General features: G+C 43.3%; 4 protein-coding genes across 5 annotated transcripts; 3 read left to right on the top strand and 1 right to left on the bottom strand.

Moving 5' to 3' along the window:
* The first annotated feature begins 1,019 nt into the window (after positions 1–1,019).
* Positions 1,020–1,418, top strand: LOC105704369 (proline-rich nuclear receptor coactivator 2). The gene has a single exon (XM_023432144.1). It carries the CDS (start codon positions 1,020–1,022, stop codon positions 1,416–1,418), a length of 399 nt encoding a protein of 132 aa, XP_023287912.1.
* A 6,957-nt stretch (positions 1,419–8,375) lies between these two features.
* Positions 8,376–11,936, top strand: LOC105704368. The gene is made up of 2 exons (XM_012433518.2): positions 8,376–9,780; positions 9,963–11,936. The coding sequence occupies exons 1-2, from the start codon at positions 9,576–9,578 to the stop codon at positions 10,436–10,438; spliced, it is 681 nt and encodes a 226-aa protein (XP_012288941.1). The 5' UTR covers positions 8,376–9,575; the 3' UTR covers positions 10,439–11,936.
* An 872-nt stretch (positions 11,937–12,808) lies between these two features.
* Positions 12,809–15,512, bottom strand: LOC105704389 (WD repeat-containing protein 34). Of its 2 annotated transcripts, none has more exons than XM_012433578.1 (9): positions 15,411–15,512; positions 14,908–14,992; positions 14,628–14,846; positions 14,322–14,556; positions 14,040–14,241; positions 13,752–13,951; positions 13,450–13,592; positions 13,176–13,378; positions 12,809–13,001 (listed from the first exon to the last, which is right to left on the bottom strand). In XM_012433578.1, exons 2-9 carry the CDS (start codon positions 14,911–14,913, stop codon positions 12,917–12,919), a joined length of 1,293 nt encoding a protein of 430 aa, XP_012289001.1. In that variant the 5' UTR covers positions 14,914–14,992; positions 15,411–15,512; the 3' UTR covers positions 12,809–12,916. The 2 variants fall into 2 exon arrangements, with proteins under 2 accessions (XP_012289001.1, XP_012289000.1); XM_012433577.2 differs by lacking the exon at positions 15,411–15,512 and adding an exon at positions 15,084–15,379.
* Positions 15,513–15,656: 144 nt separating this feature from the next.
* LOC105704388 (coiled-coil domain-containing protein 186) lies at positions 15,657–20,290 on the top strand. Its single transcript, XM_012433576.2, has 7 exons — positions 15,657–17,458; positions 17,562–17,832; positions 17,898–18,301; positions 18,406–18,944; positions 19,027–19,292; positions 19,549–19,698; positions 19,778–20,290. Exons 1-7 carry the CDS (start codon positions 15,978–15,980, stop codon positions 19,838–19,840), a joined length of 3,174 nt encoding a protein of 1,057 aa, XP_012288999.1. The 5' UTR covers positions 15,657–15,977; the 3' UTR covers positions 19,841–20,290.
* Positions 20,291–23,476: the final 3,186 nt, after the last annotated feature.

Here is a 23,476-nt window from a genome sequence, read left to right as displayed (position 1 = left end):
CTTGTGGACGGGCGAGGATGACCGAAGGTTCTGGAACACCATTGGTGGGGCGCGGTTACGTGCGCGCTCTGATTGGTCGAGCCGGCGGAGGGGACTGCGCTCCGATTGGTCGAGCCCACGGAGGGGGCTGCGCTCTGATTGGTCCGTCGGCCGGAGGGGTCGACTTCCTAGTCCTTGACGCAGAGGCTCGGGCGTCACAAAGGTAAAATTCAGCGTCAGGCGAGGATCGTGTTTTTTTAGTGCGAGTTGAGGAGAGTCCGGTTGCGCCGAGCGAGTGTTTGCGAGCTGGAGGGACAAGGCGGACGGAAGATAGAACGGAAATAACGAGTATCGAGAGGAAGAAAGCGAGGGACCGCAGTGATAGAGGGACGCCGTTGTGCGTACCAACTGGCATACGCACGTATCGCGAATCGTTCGGGAAAGGAGAGATCTCGCGCGAGTGCGTGCACGCCGCGTCGCAGATAACGCATTTTCTCACACTTGGGGCCGCTGGGCGGACGGGGAGAGTCGGAGACTCGGAGACTCGGCCCGACGAAGGAAAACATAAACGAGTCGCGGCCGCCATCTTGTGCGTCCAATTGAGCTCGGCGACCGGAACGGGAGCCCGGAGAGTTTGGGGAGTCCGGGGAGCGTCCTTCGAGGGAACGAGGTTTTCATAAAAGGAACCAGGGTGACTGATGGTCACCGGATGCAGCGAGAATCACGAGTCGCGCCTAAGAGAACCCGGAACGACGTCGAACCAGAGTTCGGGCCATTCTACGCAGGAAGAAAGCGGTAGCGTCCATCGGAGCGAGCGGCAGCGGCGGAACGGCGAAGTGAGGTTAGCGACTTCCCCACCGCTCTCTTCGGAGCCCGCTACCCCTTCCAACTCTGTCCTGGATACGCGGTTTATTGCGCAGTCGGTCGAGCCACTGGATCCAGACGGCCAGGGACCCAAGAGGCGAGGGGAGTAGCTTCGGGGAGAGAGAAGAGCTACGGAACAACTTTCCACCCGCCAAAGGATCGAGCCAGCCGGAGTCATGACGAACTCGGCGCCGAAGCGTGGCAACAAGGTGGAACGTCAGGGTTCTCCCAATACCGGAGGGAAGCGACAGCACCAGCGAAGTGGCTCCCTCAAGTCGACTTATGTACCCAGTACGAGTCGATCCGGGAGGAACTCTACGGGCAGACTGAGCTGCAGTCCACCCTGCCCGGCTCAGAAGATCGGGCACTCTCCGTCGAGGCACGAGAGCCCTCGTGGTAGTCCTACCGGTAGCTTCTACGCGGGAGCCAAGTTCTCGGAGCCGCCGTCTCCTGCCAGCCTTCCCAAACCTCCGAGCCACTGGACCATGAGATTGATGGGCAGTTGTCAGCGAGCGGAGGTACGCGAGAACGTCTCCACCTGTTCCAAAATGATTACCATCAATGCCCAGGCCTGATACCCAAAGATCCGTGGGTCGGGTCCGCCGATCTCTGGCTCTCGAGGGGAGGAGAAACAGGTACGCCTTTCCTTGGATCGCGGACGGCTCGTTTGTGCATACGATGTCAAACTTTTCGTTTAATCGAACCGAGAGTGACACGCCACGAGCTGCAAGGTGCCAGCGCCTTGCACCTTGGTATGCGCGCCCTGTACGTACCGTGTACTTAGGGCCGGAGTACCGAGACTCCAGAGGTTATGTTCTCACGCCAGAGCCCGAAAGTATGGCTTGGTCCGTCGCGAGCCGTGATGCGGTATAGCGATACGTCTAACGATTCTACTACGCTTTGTGTATAAAGATGTAAACATATGTATTTTAGATTATCGTACGATGGACATGCAAAAACAGAGTGCATGTCCGTGGCGTGTCTATCCATCCTTGCGATGGAACGGTATGTAGAGGTGTAATTGATAATGCGAAGGCCCTGCGGGAATGTTGCATCTTTTGTTTGGATTTTTAGCGTAAATTGTGGTGACTCTTTTCCTGTTTTGATTCTTTGATCGCACAGTGGCTCGGTACCTGACTAAAATCAATTTAACGAATTGGAATTCTTCGCCCCTTATTTTGTTTTAATCAATTGAGATACTTTTGGCAATGATTTGAAATTTTGGATACTCCGACAAGAGCGCATGTTCAAATTAAGATTTTCATAACCTGCAGGACCGATACAGTGTTCTTAGACTGCTATGAACATTATCGCTGTTATTGTCCGCAAAGACGAAGAAGTGTTTTGATCCGAAGTCAATGGTCACTTGGATTCACTTGTTCTCTAGTTACTTGTTTCTTTTTGGTTTCTTTTTCATCTTTTTTTTTTTTAATTTGGATTAATTGTACACTCGAGAATCACTGCAGAGGTCACGATGCGAGATCGACGGGAAAGTGCACTTGATGATTCTTCTTTTTTTTTTCTTTTCTGGTTTCCATTTTCTCAATTTCGTTGCAACAATTATTATTTTGTCTCGCAAAGAAGTGCGTAAGATTTAAGGAAAAAGTGGGTTTTCAAAGAATGCTATACGATGAGAGTAACAGAGAGCGTGAATGGGAGTAAAAGTGATTTGAGATTCTCTGGTGGAAGACTCGGGGATGAAAGTTGCGCGTGTATGTGTGCAGTGTGAAGTGTGAAACAATCGTAATTATTAGAAATAATATGTTTGAGCAAATCCATGCGTGGGCGGTGTTTGAGGTAATTTACTTTCGTTGCAGAATGGAAGGAAAGCAAAGCGGTGCACTGATAGGTCACGTCGAGTTTAAGTGAGGTTATGCTCTGCGATCATGTTTGGGTCTCGATTAACTGCGAGCAAGAAATTTTAACCTTACAGCATGACAAGAGTGACATATCGAGCTGGTACAAAATCGAGTGCAATTTCCATTAACCGATGGACACAACGGGAACAAAGTTCTGAGACCAGCCGGGATTGTACAGTGTTCGGCAAGCTCCTCGCCGTAGTCTAACCTCATCGATAAGTCACTACAGGTTATTTAATTGACGTTTAATAGAAATTCCTGCCCGTTAACTCCACCCTTGTGTCCAAACATTGATTTGCTCAAGGCAAATGGATCGCAAAAAGAACTTGCCATCCTTTTCTAGTTGATTAAAGAGAGACAGAGAGGGAGAAAGACCTACGAAGAGTGGTAGGCATAGGAGAGCGAAGGCAATGTCAAGACTCGTTACTGTCCATGCGTTGCCTTTATACGTAAATATTATTTAACAAAACTTGCTTCTGCGATCGAGCACGCGGGTGTACTCACTCGACATGCCTGTGTACTCGATCGCACTCTGGAAATTTCCTTACTTTACGGTTACAACTATAGCGAGCGCAATTCTAACCTATAGAAAAAGTGTCCACGGCATACGCGGCGAGGTTTTAATTTTGCTTAGCTCTATCTTTTTTTTTTTGTTCTCTTCTTATATTTTCATTTTTCATGCGTCGGTGGTCTTGATTCCCGTTTTCTTTTTTTATCGAAAATTTACTACTCGACGAAATCTCTGGATAGTTTTTTTTAACACAGACGCATTTTACGTTGAAATTGGGCGCGGGTCTTCTCGGGGTTTGGCGTCCTCGTTTTTGCTTTTTCGAATTTCTCGGGGTTTCGCGGGATTGGGGAATTTAAATTGTGGAAGGAGAGAAGTGGTAGAGAAAACCGAAGGGACAAGGATAACGAGACGCGGATAAATGCGATTACGGGTTTCGGTCGACCGAGGCCCACCGAGAATGGCGTCTAGTTTTCTAGAGTGACATTTTTAAGAAAAACGGTATCTATAGTATCTGACATTCACGCGCGTCTTAAGCATTTATCGACGGGACGTTTTGGGTCTTCTATTCCTTCCTTTAAAACGATATTAAAGTGCTCACCTTCGGCGACTTGGTTTTCGGTAAGGTCATATTCCCGTACCTACGTGAAGCGAAAGTGAGCCTTACCGCTTCCAAGAGGAGTGGCTCCTAATTCCTTGCACCTTCCACTCGAAATTCTGGCACGATTACGATCGGTGCGATTGGTCTCGGGGAAATAATGGACTTTTTCTTCTTTTTTCTTTGTCTTTCGAAAGTATCGAGAGGAAGGTCCAGGGGGAATGTATTTAATGAGAAGGGCACTCGAGGGGGGCGACGAATCTCGAGGGCATTCGCGCGAGTCGCGATTCTCGAGATTCGTCGGCGACTTCGAGAGGAATCGAACGGTCATTCGAGAAGTCGATATCGTGATTTATCGCCCCGCTGAGAGAGAAATGGAAATATATCTCGAAGCGGGGCACTCGGTACGTCTTTATGTTTTATTTCTTAATTTTTCCCTCGACTGCTCGGCTTAAGGTCGCCGAGGAAAAGAAAATGGCCGACGTGTCGCGCGATAAAGCGTCTATTTTTCTTGTAACGCGCGATACGTACCAATGGCGGTCGTTTCCTGGACTCGGCGATTTATGGGATGATCGATGATCGGAATCGCAAAATTGAGCGAGGAATTTCTGCGTTCGGTTGCGGAACTTCGGAATGTAATGGATAATTAATTAAATTAGAGCTTCGGTTTAATTAAATTAGAGTCTCGGAGTGGTCGTTTCGCTCGCCTCGAGGAGAAGAAAAACTGGATAATTCTTATCCAAAAACTGTACGTGACATTTGCATTTTAAGGACGCATGTCACGGCCTCGTTTTTCATTTGCGCATCGCGTGAGAAATGTAAGATTCAAGGTTAACGATTTCTATCGAAGGAAAATTCCGTCGCCGGACGCGGAAACGTCGGAAGTGAGGAAATGTGCGTACTAGAATTGGAAAAGCCTTAAACGTTCCGAAAAACGGCTCGAAATCGACGAAAGTGGATGGAGGACCGAGCGATGATGGAAAAAAAATTAGCTGTGATGATGACTCTATAGGTACTACTGATTTTTAATTGATAACTGATTGATATATACACGCGCATATGTTATATATATATATATATATACATACACATATATGTATATTATACAGATAAGAAAGGTAATTAAGTATGTACATGTACAATGATAATAATTTTAATAACTCGATGTATGATAAGAGGGCGGATCGATACTCGTCGACGACTTCAATCGATTATCGACGAGATGGATTCGCGTTTTCGAGATACGAGGTGGGAGATTTAACGACCGATTCCGTGTAAATTGTTATTCTATGGCCGACGGAGATTAATGCGGAAAATGCGAGATTTTGTCGCGGAATTTTTGTGTAAATATTCGTATTTGTAAATTTCGCCAGCCCGTTTAGCGAGAGATGGAACTTTCGAGATACGAGGGCTCGATCGATTCTGGGACACGTTTATATGTTGATTTCGGGAAGAGAGTTTAAACCCAAGGAGGTTGCCGAAGGAATAACGAGGTGGCCCTCCGAGAGTTACCTTAAAATGTCAGGAAAGTCATGAAAACGTCACACATGTTATGCATGAGAACGTCGACGTGATTTAAAAGGCTTCGTTCTCCATTTCTCCATATCGGGTGCACCGAGCAACTCTGAGGGGCCCTCGGAGAGTTGTCTTAAAATGTCATAAAAGTCATGAAAACGTCACACATGTTATGCATAAGAACGTCGACGCGATTTAAAAGGCTCCTTTCTCCATTTCTCCATATCGGGGGCACCAAGCAACTCCGAGACACCCTCGGAGAGTTATTTTAAAAAGTCATGAAAGTCATGAAAACGTCACACATGTTATGCATGAGAACGTCGACGAGATTTTAAAGGCTTCGTTCTCCATTTCTTCATATCGGGTGTACCTAGCAACTCTGAGAGTTATCTTAAAAAGTCATAAAAGTCATGAAAACGTCACACATGTTATGCATGAGAACGTCGACGAGATTTAAAAGACTCTTTTCTCCATTTCTCCATATCGGGTGGACCGAGCAACTCCGAGAGACCCTCGGAGAGTTGTCTTAAAAAGTCATGAAAGTCATGAAAACGTCACACATGTTATGCATAAGAGCGTCGACGCGATTTAAAAGGCTCCTTTCTCCATTTCTCCATATTGGGTGCACCGAGCAACTCCGAGAGACCCTCGGAGAGTTGTCTTAAAATGTCATAAAAGTCATGAAAACGTCACACATGTTATACATAAGAACGTCGACGCGATTTAAAAGGTTCCGTTCTCCATTTATCCATATCGGGTGCACCGAGCAACTCCGAGAGACCCTCGGAGAATTATTTTAAAAAGTCATAAAAGTCATGAAAACGTCACACATGTTTGGTCACTCCCTTTGGAGGGAAACGGGAGATAAGGTACTCCGGAGGGCCCACTCTATCGAGAGCCGGTTTTCAATGTGATACTGTTACGTACAAAAAAAAGAAAAAAGAAAAAAGATTGACGGAAGAGAGAAAAAAAAACAGACTCGATTCTTCGAAAGAATCGAAGGAAAATGGCGGAAACGAGGACGTGTGAACCGAAATAGGGCAAACGGGATGTATATAAACCTGGAATTGCCACTTTAGCACAATTCAATAATATTTATTGCTATTTTATTGCACAAGAGAAAAAATTTTTTGCTCTTATACTTTTCCGAAAAATGGTGGCGATGTCAGCTTTATATAAAGCTAACACTGCCACAATGAAAAATAATTATTAAGTCAATGTTCATCGATGAATTGTACACCAGAATTTATTGCTAATTAATTGCTCGCAGAAAAACCAAATTTCAATTTTTTTGCTCACCTCAAATTAATTGCTCCGAGAAGAATCTTTGTAAAAATACAATTTTCAACCCTACATTAATTAGCAATTAATTCCCACGTGAACAAATAATTCGATTCTTCCATGTTTTTCATGTTTCCGTCTTGCGATCATCACTAGGGGTGAGCAAAAAAAAATTGAAATTTGGTTTTTCTGCGAGCAATTAATTAGCAATAAATTCTGGTATATAATCCATCGATGATTTACTTAATAATTGTTTTCTTATTGTGGCAGTGTTAGTTTTATATAAAGCTGGCATCATTTATCGGAAAAGTATAAGAGAAAAAATTTTTCTCTCGTGCAATAAAATAGTAATGAATTTTGCAACAAATTTTATTGAATTGTGATAAAGTGGAAATTCCAGTTTTATATATATATGTAAACGGGAGCCTTTTCCCCGATTTCGGTGTCCGACCAGTGAGCGCTTTCGTCGATCACGGATTTTCCGAATTTTTTTAAGACGAATTCCAAGGTCATGGAAACCGCGTCTTCGCCTTTTTCTTCATTTCGAGCCTTCCTCTAGATGTGGGAAAAATCGAGATCGACGGAGGTGCGGTTATCACGTGGGAGTTATCGCGAAAGTGCATATCCACTGCGTAGACGACCCGGGGCCGGGACTCCCATTTGAGAAGCTTCTACGAGACGGAGATGCGACTTCCCTTTTTTCAAACGAGGGAATTATGCTCGATTTAGAATCCGCCCTTAGGGGGGTGGACATGGGGAGGACTTTAGGGCTGGGTCGCATCTCTTCGTCTAGGCGAGAGGAACCTGGAGGAAACGAGATTTTCGCCTTTTGCGAAGATGCGGAGGCGAACCGAATGTGTTAGGGCGTCCCATAAGTTCCTTCCACATCGTGTATTCATCTCCTATGAAAAAAAGGGAAGAAACTTATGGGACGTCCTAATGTTCGTAAACTGGAGTGACTATGGAGAGAGCGAGGAAAGGGGAAGGGACGAGACGTCAGGATTGGCGGTGATTTTTGGAGGACCATTTTGCATCCCATCGATGAAAAAGAAATTTGACCAAACACCAGGAGGAGGAAGGGATGAGATATAAAATTGAGGGAATTGACGGTGATTTTTGAAGGGTCCAGATAGATTTACCGAGATCAACGTACCATCTACAAGAGTAATATTGGCGGTGATTTTTGGAGGACCATTTTGCATCCCATCGATGAAAAGAAAATCTGACCAAACACCAGGAGGAGGAAGAAGGGATGAGATGTAAAATTGAGGGAATTGACGGTGATTTTTGAAGGGTCCAGATAGATTTACCGAGATCAACGTACCATCTACAAGAGTAATATTGACGGTGATTTTTGGAGTTTGCATCCCATCGATAAAAAATAAGATCCACGTACCATCTACAAGAGTAATATTGGCGGTGATTTTTGGAGGACCATTTTGCATCCCATCGATAAAAAGAAAATTTGATCAAACACCAGGAGAAGGAAGGGATGAAATATAAAATTGAGGAAATTGACGGTGATTTTTGAAGGGTCCAGATAGATTTACCGAGATCCACGTACCATCTACAAGAGTGATACTAAACACCAGGAAGCGAGATGGATTAATTATTAAAATAGTCAAGTGGTCCTGGTCAATTTAATCGATGGACGATTGGGAACTACTCCTTCCTATTTAGGCATCCAGGACTCGACGAACCAACTGAATCGCTCCGAAGAGTCGAAAAGATGGATTAATTATTAAAATGGCCTAGTGATCCTGGNGAAAATACGAGGTGAAGGTACAAGGAAATCAGAACGAAAAAGGGATACGAAGAAGGAAATGTGTAAATCGTACAAGGGGACGGCTCCATCCCAAGTTTGGATCTCCCGGAGGCCCCTCAAACCTGCCGGTTGCTGCTGATAACACGGCGACACGTACTGATTATTTTAGCGAACTGAGATTCGATCGTGTACCTTGATAACGGAGAGAAAGAAAAACCACCTAGGCTTACGTGTTAGGTACTAGAACGTACGTTGTATAAATATGTAATCGTATAAGAGACGTGGAAGCGCGCGCGAGGTCCGGGCGCAGAGGGCCCTCGCCCGTGCGAGTGCGAGAGAGACGAAGCGATAGCGCCGTTCGCGGGAGAGAGAGAGACGAGGCGAGCGAAAGTGCAGAACAAGAGGGAGGGCTTCCCGACGAAGGGGCGCGACTCTTGCTGGAATTAAACGCTCGATCGTATCGGCCCAAGATGCCGAAGAAGAGCTCGAAGGAAGCTTTAAAAAGGCTCTGAAAAAAAAAAGGAAAAACATTATCGCAAAACCTTAACCGGAAGCGACGGAATCTCGCCCCTTCGCGGCGTCCGCGAATTCTTCTCGCGTGCTAGTCTCTCGAGGTGGAGAGGAAATTTAATTTCTGGCATTTCTTTCCCCTGGTTTGATAAGGATAAAGAAAATCCTCGGAGAGACCTGCACGCGCGTACTCGCCTCTTTTCCTAAGAGGGGAATATCTTTATCTCTTTATCCGTATACATCGCGAGATGTTAAGGTTCCTTTTAAGGTGTACCTTCGCTACGTACGGGAGGGTTTTTAATTTCAATTAGGTTTTTAAGCCAGGCGTCGTTTGCCCGATGCGAGAATTTCGGATGATTGTCACGTGGATTTTATTAATTAATCTCGGAGCCAACCCTAGGGGGAATTTGTGTAAGATGTATCGTTACCTGGAGGATCATTTGCCAAATTTTCTTCCGGAAAAGTTGTTTAGAGACTCTTGTCAGGATGGGGGGGCACACGGCGCATGCGCGAGTAGATGTTAATTTTTCGAAGGACGCGATCTCTGTGATTTCTATGCAAGCTTTTTATCGCGGAAACACGCGTCGATCGTAGCTTTAAGGGGCTCTTCGACTGAGGCCATCCTGTACAAATGCGAGCACCAGAGAGTCTATTTTGTAAATCGAGCGACCTCGGGGAGAGGACGAGGATACCCCGATGAGAGGCCTCGTGGAGGAGAGGAGAGAGTCAAGGATGCATCCTGGCTTCCACCGAGGAGGAACGATTCCTGGGGCCTCGGCGAAGCATCCGGCTGTTTTCCTCGAGAAAATCGATTCTTCCTGGGATTCATTCGCCCCTTTTTTCTTTGGGACGAGGACTCTCCTCGTCGGGCTCCGAAGACGACGAAGGAAACAACCGAGACGTAAGTTCTTATATTCTTCTGTTGGGTTTTTCGGAAAGTAATTTCGTTTCTCTACGGAGGACTTAATTTCCTTTTTTTACGGAAAAGTTCACACTCGAGCCGCGTAAACATTATATAGTTTGACGGCTGATCTAGCTAGGCTTGCTTGTGAAAAAGTTTATCAGCTCCTGGTTTGTTATCAGCACCTGGCTCCTGGAGGATCGCCTGCGACGAGGAACCAGCCGGGACATTTTGCAAGACGGTGGCAAGGAACGTCTTCTTCGAGTGCCATCGTTGGAATTCACTATCATTGGCACGAGGCTCCAGGGCGAATTTTCTGAACGACTCGTATAAGAGGAAGATACAAACGTCCTTTGACTTCAGCCTCCAGGATGCCACGATACCCTTGGAAGAAGAAAAGCCTCCTGACGATTTTCTTCGTCTTCCGCGAGGTCAAGGATGTCTTTGGACATTTCTCCAAGTCGAGGTTGCAGCAATTGGTCATTTGGAATCTAGTAGAGAAAAAGGAGGGTCCTGGAGGATATTCGGGATAAGCTGCGAGGAGGTACGAGTCCAGGTGCAAGACGGTGGCAAGGAACGTCTTCTTCGAGTGCCATCGTTTAAATCCACGATCATTGGCACGAGGCTCCAGGGCGAATTTTCTGAACGACTCGTATAAGAGGAAGATACAAACGTCCTTTGACTTCAGCCTCCAGGATGCCAAGATGCCCTTGGAAGAAGAAAAACCTCCTGACGATTTTCTTCGTCTTCCGCGAGGTCAAGGATGTCTTCGGACATCTCTCCACGTCGAGGTTGAAGTCGCGTTGCAGCAATTGGTCATTTGGAGTCTAGTAGAGAAAAAGGAGGGTCCTGGAGGATATTCGGGATAAGCTACGAGGAGACACGAGTCCAGGTTCGATAATCCTTTTCGGGGATAAGTCCGAGTCACCTCCGTTGTACGTATTTTCGACATTACCTCGTCTTCATGTACACTGGAGGACATGAATGCCTCCCCTGGAGATACGGCATCGCCTGTGCAGAATGGGAGGGCATTGATGTCTCCCAGTGTACACGCAAATGTATATGGGGAACACATCCTCGTTATATATTCCCTGAAGATGCAAAGGACCCGCTCGAGGATGCGAGAGGAAGATGGAGACGAAGAAAGCCTTGAAAGAGAGAAATTAATTGCAAAGATGAAGGTTGGAATTCGCGCGGAGCTGCAACATATATAAAAAAGCACTCCGCCACCTCGAAGGAGAGAAATAAAATAATGGCCGCGTCGTATTCTAGGGTATGCCGAGGTGTAAATCGAGAGGAGAGAGAAATGGAGGTCGGAGGAGAAGAGTACGAAGCAGAAGAGGCGACGAGGGAGAGGAGGTTTGTAAGAAAACTGCGGAGAAAATGCCTTTTTTGAGGAAAGAGCAACCAAAAAAAAACGAAGAAAAAACATTAAGTCTAAGCGAGAAAGCGCGAGTGCCGGGTGGAGTCGGGGAAGGACGAAGAGGACGAAGAGGAGCGTCGTGGCCGAAGAGCTCGACGAACTGATTTTGTTTAGGAGACCTGGCCAACGATCTCGAGGAAATTGACGGAAAGTTCGATGCCGTTGGAGATTGGGAATTATCAAGGAAAATTCCGCGACACGATGGAGGAGAGAAAAAACCCACTTTTGTACCGTGCCCGGTCACAGGACTCGATGATTTTCCCTCGGGTCCAGGGTCAAACTGTTCCAGGTCCAGGAAGTACTGGAGGACGACGAAAGGTGGGAAGAACGAGGAACGAAAATCGAGGAGCCCGCAAAGCGTCGGGGTGTAAAAGGGAAGACTTCCAGGGAGTCGGAGACGTGGCATATTTTTCGAGCCATCGCCAGGAACTAACGAGATGAACCAGGAGTCGCCACGTCGAGTTGTCAGCCATCCATTGGGGGGAAGCTTCCAGATCTTCCCCTGGTATATCGTCGTGGACATCGTGGATGTCCTGGACATCCCGGATTATAATTTCCTGTCATTATTCCTTCTTTTTCAATATTCCCAATGTCATTTTTAATCCTACAGAAGAAGCTGTGCCTAGGCGCGGAGATTCTTTCCTTTTGGTCCTGTTTAACCTACCACAATGTTCCCGTCCATGTCTTTTCTATATCACATACTTTTCCTTCCATTAGGGCCCTTTTCAGGGCCCGCAAATATCTCGGTACTAGGGAAGAACTTATGGATTTCGCAATTGTCCTTTTCAGGACTAAAATCTGTCCTTTTAAGGACACCTCACCTTTTCAGATTATGCAATGAATTTCTTTCAGAGCGTCTTTATATTCAGGGAAAGGAAAGGGACTTCTAATCACATCCGAGGAGGAAATCCTTCCCAGTAAAACGGTGAGATCGTTTATGCCTAATCATTCGAAATGAATCACGAGTCGCTGTGAAAGCATTCTTACAGGAATACAAGTTGATTCGTCATTTGAAAGTCATCATTGACGTTATTCGCTTAAGGTGAGGTGAAACACGTCGAGGAACTTGATCGACGTCGATAAAGATTTTTCTAAATGCCTACGTTGCCGACGTTGGTTTTTATATCGACAGCTGGGTCGAATTATATTGGGTATTGTACAAATGGCATATTCCACCTGTCGTTTTCGTACAATAATTATAAAGAAATCGAAGTAAAACTCCAGAAATCCTCTGGATTCGTGCCTTCTGGGGCCCTAATTGACTGCGGAGGGACCCCCTGCGCCATCTGTGATTTACAGGTCAATTAAATTTTCACTCCGAGACCCTGTATTACCATCGTTTTAGCAAAGAAACGCATACAACACTTTTTTTTGTCTTTATCCCGTTCAAATGCGAGTTTATCGATTACCAGAGTGTTCTAAATTGTCGTAAAATTCTCCTGACCCTTTCGATTCTCATATCAGAGCCTTCGGTAATTGTATATCGATCGAAATATGAGAGTTCGACGCCATTTTGAATGTGTCAGGACAACTCTTAGATGATCAGGAGTGATGTGTCAAAGTTTCTGACAGTTTGGTCTAATACCCTTAAAAAATAGTGTTGTATTCGAATCGACTGATTTGAAGGGGGTTTCACTTCACCTTAACGTCTTTTAAGAATTCTTACAGATTATTTCAATCTCGCAAAGTAGACAGAACATTTAAAACCTCTCTTTATTTGAGACTTAACGAAGACAAACGACTGGGAATCTTCCAAATTTCCACGTTTCCGGAAGTGTCACCCAGTGCTACCATGTCTCTGCAAAAATAAATTAAAGCAAGGTTGAGTATTTCAGGTAGTTTGTCATTGTTGGAAGCCATTATTCAGCATTTTTAAGCGTTGACAAAAATATCCATCTTGTATGTCTCGATGCTAAATTTAAATTGTAGTTTTTAAATCCTTGCCAAAAGCGGAGTAAATTGATTTACGTACCTTTTAGGATTAAAACTGAGGCAGCTAGTGTTGTATCGATCACTCGACTCAAGTTTCAAGTTTGGAATTGATTTACCATTCGTTACATTGTAAAATCTTATGACAGGCCCTGCTCCATAAGTGCAAAATAAATCTGGGTTCCCGGGGAACCACTTTAATCCGACAACTGTTTCTTCAACGATGATTACATGTTGATGAGATGACTGTGAGTAGACATAAAATATTATATATTTTATGATAAAGTAAAGATCATGTTAAAGTAACTTCGCTGTACCTGTTCGATGTCAAAAATTCTTATTTCTTTGTCGGCTCCACTCGAGATGAAAAGGTTATGTAGCGAAGAACACCGAATGCAAGTAACGCTGCCTGCATGTCTGGTGTACTCATCTATTACTGGATCCAATATACTTTCATTTTCTGCGGATAACTAAATCCTAGTTATATACGAAGTAGTTTAAAAGGAATTATTAACACTTTACCGACCGGAAGCCGAATAATCGAATTTGCGATACCCGTCATCGCCATTTACTTCCAAATTCGTCGGTTGGTAAAGTGTTTAAAAATATGAAATGCAACCTTCGATGGGTATTGCTCGAACTTCACTGCACTTATATAAACCTCCACATAATGTGCCCACAATGAAGAGTGTGGTATCTTTTGTAGAAAAATCTAAACAAGTAATCGACAATCCAGCTTCTATGGCTCGCTCTCGTTTTCCTCCTGCACTTCTTGGTCTTGCACTTTCCGATGGATTGTGTTCTTTTGCTACTTTGAAGCTAAACGAATATAAATAAATTAATCCTTATTTAAGTACTCCAAAAATGGAGTAACAAAAAAGTAAATCTACTATTTGTAATGAGAAACCGTTTATGTAGCTTGACAATGGTGAAGTTTGCCATTAATTTGTGGACGTAGATGAACCCATCGGTACTCGCAGTCACAAGTAATGGAACATTGTTAACGTTTCTTGTTTGCCAATATATCGATGATATAGAATCGCCGTGTGTGCAGACTTGCAAAGGTGTAACCGAAAATTCATCTCGTAGGTTCCAAAGTAGTACATCACCTGCGCGTACAAACGTAATAATCGAAGCATGAGGAATTAAAAATACTTATAGCTAATTGTACTCTGGTGTTTCCATTTACCATTGAACAGACCAGCAGCTACAACGGATGGCTCGGTCGGATGATATGCCAATAAAGTAACGCAAGCATTCAGTTCCAGTACCTTGCTAGGAGTTTCTACAAACTGGTCGTCACGGGTAAGGTTGAAAAATTCAATTTTTGATAAGTGATCGCACCAACTCGAGTGACTTGGTATGCCATGGCAACTTGCAAGCACGCCTCCTCCTATGCTCCAAGCTAGATCATTGATTTTTATCTAAGAAATTAAATAGAAGAGTTTAGACTGTCACACAGAGGAGATCAAGAGTCACATTTACGGTTAATTACTTTTGTGGTCGAATCATCGGAGATGTTAACTTTTGCTGATAACCGTATCGTAGTGGTGGATTCACTGTCTGTAATACTTGGTTCATAATTGTCGAACGCGCTGCTACCATAAGCCTCGTCTAACTCCACAAGAACTCCTGGGGTGACACGTTTCAAAAATGCTGCCAGTTTTTGATAATCTATCTGGACTTTCTCTTTACGTTCCGATACCGTTTGAGTCTGAAACGAATTACATTATTCAGAAGTTATACGAATACTAAAATCCATCCAATAAATCCACCTCCATGTCTTTCGTTTCCACAGCTTGCTGCTCGCTGGAATCATATTTGATATCTTCCGTCTGAATATTGACAGATTTATCCTCCCTACAACGATTGAAATAAAATTAATAACATAATTTCTTTACAATCACCCCTATTCAAGTTGAAAAGACAATTCAATATCAACGATAACTACTTTTTCGATGACAATTGTGAACTGAAGCCCACAGGCTCGAACGATTGATCGCTGAACATTGTAGCGGAGATTAATTATCGTTTAATTATTAATGTCAGCGATCTGAAAGTCTTTTCCACTTTCAATTCACTATTGATTATTTATGAAAAGCTAACAGCCGGTTCGATGACAATAGACGCAGCAGACAGCAGCAGAGACAAGCAGAGAAGAGTTGGGAGACTGCTTACACTCGTGACGAAGTCCGGAAATCGACCACCAGGGGCGTGGCGCGCATGCGTTCAGGACGGGGCAAACTGCGTTACCCCGCGTGCACATTACAGTACTTACCTCGAACGAAAAGACGACTACGTTGTAAAATGTTTTAAAAAACGGTTGAAAATCGAGGAGAAGACTGTTTGACCAATTCTAGAGGGCACGTGGAAACTCGCTCCTTTTTCTGTGATAATAAAGCAATAACTATAGGTAAAGTGGAGAAATATATTCGACAATCCTCACACAGTAGGCGAGGAACCTAAGGCGTGATGACCCTCTATTTAGTTTCTACTTCCCTGCAATTCAATGTATGCTCCTACATAAACCGGAGTGACGTTTCGGTGCAAGTTCATTTAAATGCTTATCTCCTAAATGACCCGTTTTAGGTTACTTATCTCGAGTATTTTTATCATACGTTCGGAAGTCAGATATATCTGGTTGTACTCTTGGTAATAGCGCCGAGAGTAATTAGGAAGAGAGAACGCTCGACAAGGATGTCGCAGACAGTCCGATCGAGTGCAAACGTGAAATCGAGAAAGGCTTTAAGTGGCACCTTTTCGAGAAGTACGTAATGATGAATTTCTTGATGCCGACTCTTTAAAGGTGCAGGTTTCCTTTAACTTGAACTCCCTGAAGGCCGGTATGACTTCCATTCCTGGTGCTGATAATGCAGATGTACCACCGATCGGTGGTGAGAGTCTTGCAAACACCGACTTAAATGAAGAAACAATATATAGTAGCTTGTGTTTATTGAATAATCCAAGTTTTGATAATAAAGAAGGTAATGGCCATGAGTCGGAGGTAGTATGGAACGAAACGGATGCTGAAAATTTATCGCAGACAGTTATACATTCCAGTGCAGTTGCGAGTGAGAATAATGACGGGGAATCTGTATCCACGAATGGGAAAATCTCGGAGGAGAAAGAGCACGACACCTGTGCGCCAGTGGTAGGATCAATGCCATCGGCAACGATACTAGATCTTCCAAAATGTCCTAAAGCTAAGCATGCAGTTCGATCGACACTTGCCGACGATAGTAAACTCGTGAAACTGTCCTTGCCAATGAATCCTATTAACATAATGCAATCGAACGCCCAATTTTTAAACAAGAGTCGCAATTTTCTAAGCTTCATCACCGAGAAATCGACAAACATAATGGACAAGAAATTGTCGCACCACTTGAGCACCAGTTACAATAACATTTTGAAGCTGACGGACTCACGACTCGTTGGAACGAAATCCTCCATTGAGATTCATAAAGATTCTTCCATATTGCCTATAGCATCGACATCGGAGAATGATTTAATAAAGGCAATGACCGAAAACAGATATAATTCAGATATAATACCGAGAGTCGAGGATCTGTACATGGTGGATAGTAATGGCGTTAAAGTAAACGATGGATCGATGGAGAGAAATGAGGATTCTCCTCAGAAAAGTACAGAAAATCAAAATGACACGATAGTTCTGGAAGCAGCTGAGCAGGAAATATCTAATCTTAATTTAATTACCGAAAATGAGCCGTTGAGCGAAGGCAAATGCATTCTAGAAAATGTTGAGGTAAATAGAATTGAGAATATTGTATTAATGACTGACACGGATTGTCTTATCGATACGTCTGGTAATGTGGAAGGAACTGGGGATATTAATTTTGTTAAGTCAGGTACAGAGCCACAAGATAGTATTACTAAAATGAAACCAGTCGAAGATCAAGTAGACAACGCTAAATTCATATCGAACGAAGAGTCTGAAATAGATAGTTTATCGATGGAAGATTCGTCGGGGACATTAGAAAATCCTAAGAATGGTTTAATTCACCATCCGGTATATTTAACTCTGGTAAGAGACTATGCCGGTGTTAAAAAGGACAACGAGAAGCTGGCAATCTGTGTAGAGAATTTAAAAAAGGAGATCGAACGACTGGAAGCAGAGAAGAATGGGGATGTATATGCGGTGCAACTGGAAACTTTGGAAAAAACGGTGGATCAATTGAGTTCCGAATTGAAAACGGTGACAACAAATTACGAATTGCTGCGTAAAGATTACACGGCTGCGAATAAAGAGAGGGAGAGTATGGTGATGAAATACGTCGTCAGTGAGAAGCAACTAATCGACACCCAACGGTAGGTCCTAGCTTATTAGCATATTAGATTAGAAGATATAGGGAATTTTCGACGGCTTATTCGTTTAACCCTATAAAGTAATAATTTGGGGTAATTTCCACAGTGCAAGGGATTCAGCGGAGCGCAAAGTGAAAGAAATGACAAAGGAGCAAGAACTGCTGCAAGGAAAGCTTAGACAAATTCAGGGAGAACGGACAAGAATTTGTAATATTTTAGACGGCAAATGTCACGAACTGACAGATCTTCATAAAGAAACGGAACGACTAAAAGAAGAAGTTAACGTAAGAGATGTGAAGCTAAAGTGGGCGCAGAACAAGCTTAAGTCGGAAATGGATGTTCAAAAGGAGACTCAACAGAAGCTCGACAAAGCAACGGTAACTACAACTCTTAAAAGAATTCTTCCATTCTTATATTTTTCTAATTAAGCTTTATTTTCCAGCTACGAATTAACGAAATGAAGGAGGAATGCGACTTGGTACGAAGAGAAGCACAAGAGGCAATTCGCAGGTTTCAACAGTCCGAGGAAAATAAAGCCGTAACGTTGGATCAACAGTTAAAGGAACAGCAAGCTCGTCTGATTATGGAAAGACACGTCACGGAAGACAAGGAGATATTAAGGTTACAGTTGCAAAAGGAAGTCGAAGTGTTAAAGCAAAGACAACAGACACTGATCGAAGAGAACAACGGGCTCAGCTTAAAAATCCAAGACCTAGAAAGGAACCGACTTAGCTACGAAAGTAATTTAAGTAACTTGAAGATTTTAGCAGACAGTCGACAGAAAGAAATCGTCGATTTGGTTGGAAAGGTGTCGCAGCTTGAAACTGTGAAACTCCAGTTAAAACAGTGAGTACTCCGCTACGTTTCATTTTAATCACGCTTTATAATTCTTTAATGTTTAATGTTAAACCACGAACATAATACATGACTTGAATTTGATTTAATTACAGTAAAGAACAATGTTTATCATCAACCGAAGCTGAAGTGGAACGCCTGCGAAGGACAAACGAGGAACTTTGCTCCGACATGAAGTATTGTCGACAGCGAGAAGCTCAAATGTTGGAATTCACTCAGAAATTAACGGACAAGAACGTGAGACTACAGTCAGAATTTACAACAATCGAGGCAAGAGCGAAGGAGCTTGAACTTGAGCAAGGACCATTAAGAGAACGTATCGAAGCTCTATCGACAAAGGTTAAGTCTCTCGAAGAGGTTATGGCTGTCGAGAGGAACAGCAGGGCCGAAGAGTGCAAGACATTATTTACAAAATTGGAGGAGCAAACCGAGCGAGCTCGAATTCTTGCTCAGCAATTGGAGGATAGCCAAGGCGAGAATGCAGTTCTAAAAAGGAAGCAACAGATCTCGATGAAGGAGATGACACGAGAGATACAACAGTGTCGGAGGAGATTGGAAGCTTTCGAAGTGGCTTCACCGAGTAATTCTTTGGAGAAGACCTCCAGAACGGGATCCAGCACGTCACTAAACGCTGGTTAGAAGAAATGAATACACAAAAATAGTTTAAAGTAATCGACTGAGACAAGTTTTTATACATTTTTATCAACTTTTCACAGGAGAACTCCTTAACGGTGCCTTGTCTGATAACAGTATTAGTGGAGATCACGCGATTCAATCTGCAGAACCCGATAGGCAAACTTTACTAGATCGGATAGTGAAAATGCAGAAAATAAATGTAAGAAGAGCCGAGAAAATAGATTTCCTAGAAGAGCATACGCGTACTCTGACGGAGGAGTTGCAGAATAAGTCTAGGATCATACAGAATTACATTTTGCATGAAAACTTTGACGCCATGGGTAACAATGAGAGAGATAAAAATAAGGTAACTATCTGTCGTTAACTTATCCAATTTGATTATAAGCCTTGTTAAAATAATCTCCGATTTTTCTCTCTCGTTCATTGACTAATTACTCTTTACACGCAAGCATGTCAAGAGTAAACGGAACCCAGTAAGTTCTTTTCTCTTTAAATCCCTATATTATTGAACCTCGACTTGATTGAGAGATCATTTTTTAACTACCCATGACGATCTAAAATATTAAATAGAATTAAGTTAATTTTATTATTTCTTTTTCAAGGCTGAATTGGCGAGGCATGGAGGAATAATGGCGTCGGTTTATAATCAACGAGTCTCGGATGATAACATGACTCTGGAACTATCCCTGGAAATAAACCGAAAGCTACAAGCGGTTTTGGAAGACACGTTGTTAAAAAACATCACGCTAAAGGTAAACGAAGCATTATTAACGTTCGGAGAGCCACCGTCGATGGAAAGTAAAACTTCACTACCCTTTATTCAACTTCCAGGATAATATCGACACCTTGGGCGAAGAGATCGCGAAATTGACCATGCAAAATCGTGAAAGGTAAAGAGAACCAACAGAGTACCTACCTCCAATAAAACTGGACGAATTCCGATAATTTATGTTAACCGGTCCCACTCCGGTGGCAGCGTAAAGTATTTACTTAACAAATTAAGACTATAGACAGTTCTCGAAGCTGAAAACGCGTAGAGATATAAAATCTACATCGTTACGGTAATTAACATTAAATATCCGTTACAAACGAGCGAGGGTCACGACTGGATAATCCGAGTTTTAGTCGATAAGGCTTATCGGCTCGCCAGGTTTCCTTTCGTTGCATTTTTTCATTACAGTATTTACGAAATTAACGTTATCGCCCATATCTAGTCAGAAGTCATTGTTACCGCGATTGGCAATTAGTTTAATTCCTAAACGAGATCAAAATGTATTTCCCACTAGTGTGCATCTTTGCGTCGAGACATGTATCGAGAAATATAACGTTTATATTTAGCAGGGACACGCAGGAGGCGGTCGGCACTTTTTCTTTTCTCTCCATTGTTACGCATGTTGTTCGAAAAGTAATTTCGTTTTTTTTTTTTTTTATGAAAATGAAAGACGATTTTCTTATAGCGAATAAATATTTTATTGAATTATATATAATGTTTATGCGGCTTAAGTGTGAATTTGGCCGTAAGAAAAAAATTAAGTCCTGGGAAACAACGAAATTACTTTCCGAACAACCCAATGTATCGGGCTTGGTCCGTCCTCGACGTTCCCTCCACGGTTGAGTTCTGACAATCGTTTATTTTCGAACGTCAAGGAAATATGAGACAAAAAGAAAGGATAAAGAACAACTGGTGCTGGTAGATTTTCGAGAAGAGGCGAATCGAGTCGCGGAAACCTTTCCTCCCTCCCGCGTGCAAAAGAAACGCCCACGATCGGCTTAAAACGATCTTCTATTCGATTAAATAACTAATTGAACGATTAACGGCACGCAGGACGTGAGAAAAGGTTCCTTCGAGGCACGTTATTAATTATAAACTTTGCGAGTGTATTCGAAAGAGTGTACGTAAGAATGGAGGCGTCCGTGTGTATGTTACAAGGGGCATATATCATCGACTATGTACATACATGTTATAGATTTCTGCAAACGCGTACGCATTGTATTAAAATAGGTGTCGCATGTATCAAAGGAAAATATGTATATTATACGTAAAGCTACACCATACATATAGGGTGTGTGTGTGTATGTGTATATATATATGCACACGGAGGTAATAAATTTTGCGTTAAATCTACCGCCGGTGAACGGAATCTTTTCCTTTATACACGTCGACTTGTACATCGTTCTAGATAGGTACACTGGGAGACATCAATGCCCTCCCGTCCTGCACAGGCGATGTCGTATCTGCAGGGGAGGCATTCATGTCCGCAGAGTATACTGGGAGACATCAATGTCCTCCCATCCTGCACAGGCGATGCCACATCTGCAGGGGAGGCATTCGTGTCTGCAGGGTAGACTGGGAGACATCAATGCCCTCCCATCCTGCACAGGCGATGTCGTATCTGCAGGGGAGGCATTCATGTCCGCCAGTGTACAAGCAATTACTTTACAAAGCACAGAGATACATCTCGATGCTCGAATTCGGCATCTGAAATCTGGACTCTTTTCGCGGATATCGGGACATATCGCGACGTTTGATTAACGCGTTTCGACTTAAGGTGAAGTGAAACATCCTTCAAATCAGTCGATTCGAATACAACACTTCTTTTTAAGGGTATTAGACCAAACTCTCCCAAACTTTGACACATCACTCCTGATCATCTAAGAATTGTCCTGACATATTCAAAATTTGGATTTTTTAACTCAACCTAGACCAGAACCAAAATGGCGTCGAGCTCTCATATTTCGATCGATATACAATTATCAAAGGCTCTGATATGAGAATAGAAAGGGTCAGGACAAGTTTACGACAATTTAGAACACTCTGGTAATCGATAAACTCGCATTTGAACGGGATAAAGGCAAATAATGTGTTGTATGCGCTTCTTTGCTAAAACGATGGGAATACGAGGTCTCGGAGTGAAAATTTACTTTACCTGGAAATCACAGATGGCGCAGGGGGTCCCTCTGCAGTCAATTAGGGCCTCAGAAAGCACGAATCCAGAGGATTTCTGGAGTTTTACTTCGCTTTCTTTATAATTATCGTATGAAAACGACAGGTGGAGTATGCCATTTGGTACAATACCCAATATAATTCGACCCAGCTGTCAATATAAAAACCAACGTCGGCAACGTAGGCATTTAGAAAAATCTTCTTTATCAACGTCGATCAAGTTTCTCAAGGTGTTTCACTTCACCTTAACCGACTCGATACAACGATCCTGGATTACGGCGAAATAAGAAGAAAGAAATTTTCAGCACCCCTGAAAATCCCCGAAGCGGTTTCGTATTATATATCGCAATTTCTCCTTTTCCTCGCGGAGCACTGTACACGCTACATATATACAAAGGGGATGTCCGGCGATATATATATATATATATATATATATATATATATATATATATCCTACCTGCCCTCGACTCTTAGATATATAGAATGTATAGGTACTATAAGCGTGCCGTAATTTTACACAGAGAAGATATTGCTCTTTGTACATCGTATCTGAAGGACTCTCGATTTCCCTCCCGTAGAAGGACGAAACTCCTTCCGGAGGGTTTCGCCCTCCTGGAGGACCTTCTTCTCGGCCAGAGGAGGTAAAAAGCTTGATATTTGTGCCCATAATTATGAAAGTGGTCTAAGTCAAAATTAAAAAAAAAATGTGTTTATCAGTTATTTCACGCCATATTATTTCAAAGGAAATTAATTCAATGTAATTTCGAAACAAAAAATATATTACTTAGACCATTTTCATAATTATGGGCTCATATGTGCCCATAATTATGAAAGTGGTCTAAGTCAAAATTGAAAAAAAAATGAGTTTATCAGTTATTTCACGCCATATTATTTCTAAGTAAATTAATTCAATGTAATTTCGAAACAAAAAATATATGACTTAGACCACTTTCATAATTATGGGCACATTTGTCGAGGCGACATCTCGACAGGGAGGGGGAGAGGGGAAGAAAAAAAATCCCCCCGGCCGGGAGCTTTTCCAAGCGGGGGTGCCCTCCACCCTCTCCACCCTCTGGGAGCGCGGCTTTAAAGAGAGATAGTCCCATATCCGTTTAAGAGACCGGAAGGAGCCCTCCGCTTTAAGGCCCTCCGCCATAGGGTGGAGTCGCCGAGGCTCGCGCCCGGGCGAAATCAATTCGCCCGCCGAAATTAACGCGGAGGGCGCGACTCTGGCCCTCGCCGAGGGTGGATTTGCATGGGAGTGGGACCCTCTTCCAGGGATGGCTTCCCGGGGCGGTATCGAGCGGACGAGGCCGCGAAAAACACCCATTCGGGGAGAACGAAAGTACGAGGTTGGGACCTTAAGGTGAAGTGAAACACCCTTCAAATTAGTCGATTCGAATACAACACTTTTTTTTAAGGGTATTAGACCAAATTGTCCGATACTTTGACACATCTAAGAATTGTCCTGACACATTGAAAATTTGAATTTTTCAAAAGAATTTCTTAAGGTGAAGTGAAACCCCCTTCAAATCGGTCGATTCGAATACAACACTTTTTTTTTTAAGGGTATTAGACCAAACTGT

Source organism: Orussus abietinus, unplaced genomic scaffold (genome assembly GCF_000612105.2).
Source record: "Orussus abietinus isolate OABI.00-Male unplaced genomic scaffold, Oabi_2.0 scaffold118, whole genome shotgun sequence".
Lineage (NCBI taxonomy): Eukaryota > Metazoa > Arthropoda > Insecta > Hymenoptera > Orussidae > Orussus > Orussus abietinus.
This window is presented reverse-complemented; position numbering and strand designations above follow the sequence as displayed.

What these genes read in the sequence shown, in the direction of transcription:
- LOC105704369 (XM_023432144.1), top strand. Translation starts at nt 1,020, where the DNA reads ATGACGAACTCGGCGCCGAAGCGTGGCAACAAGGTGGAACGTCAGGGT.
- LOC105704368 (XM_012433518.2), top strand. Translation starts at nt 9,576, where the DNA reads ATGAGAGGCCTCGTGGAGGAGAGGAGAGAGTCAAGGATGCATCCTGGC. An exon ending in ACGAAGGAAACAACCGAGAC is followed by an intron (nt 9,781 to 9,962) that starts GTAAGTTCTTAT and finishes GTTTGTTATCAG; the next exon opens with CACCTGGCTCCTGGAGGATC.
- LOC105704389 (XM_012433577.2), bottom strand. Translation starts at nt 15,142, where the DNA reads ATGTTCAGCGATCAATCGTTCGAGCCTGTGGGCTTCAGTTCACAATTG. An exon ending in AGCTGCTGGTCTGTTCAATG is followed by an intron (nt 14,242 to 14,321) that starts GTAAATGGAAAC and finishes TTGTACGCGCAG; the next exon opens with GTGATGTACTACTTTGGAAC. An exon ending in ATTGTCAAGCTACATAAACG is followed by an intron (nt 13,952 to 14,039) that starts GTTTCTCATTAC and finishes ATATTCGTTTAG; the next exon opens with CTTCAAAGTAGCAAAAGAAC.
- LOC105704388 (XM_012433576.2), top strand. Translation starts at nt 15,978, where the DNA reads ATGACTTCCATTCCTGGTGCTGATAATGCAGATGTACCACCGATCGGT. An exon ending in AGAAGCTCGACAAAGCAACG is followed by an intron (nt 17,833 to 17,897) that starts GTAACTACAACT and finishes TTTATTTTCCAG; the next exon opens with CTACGAATTAACGAAATGAA. An exon ending in GTGAAACTCCAGTTAAAACA is followed by an intron (nt 18,302 to 18,405) that starts GTGAGTACTCCG and finishes ATTTAATTACAG; the next exon opens with TAAAGAACAATGTTTATCAT.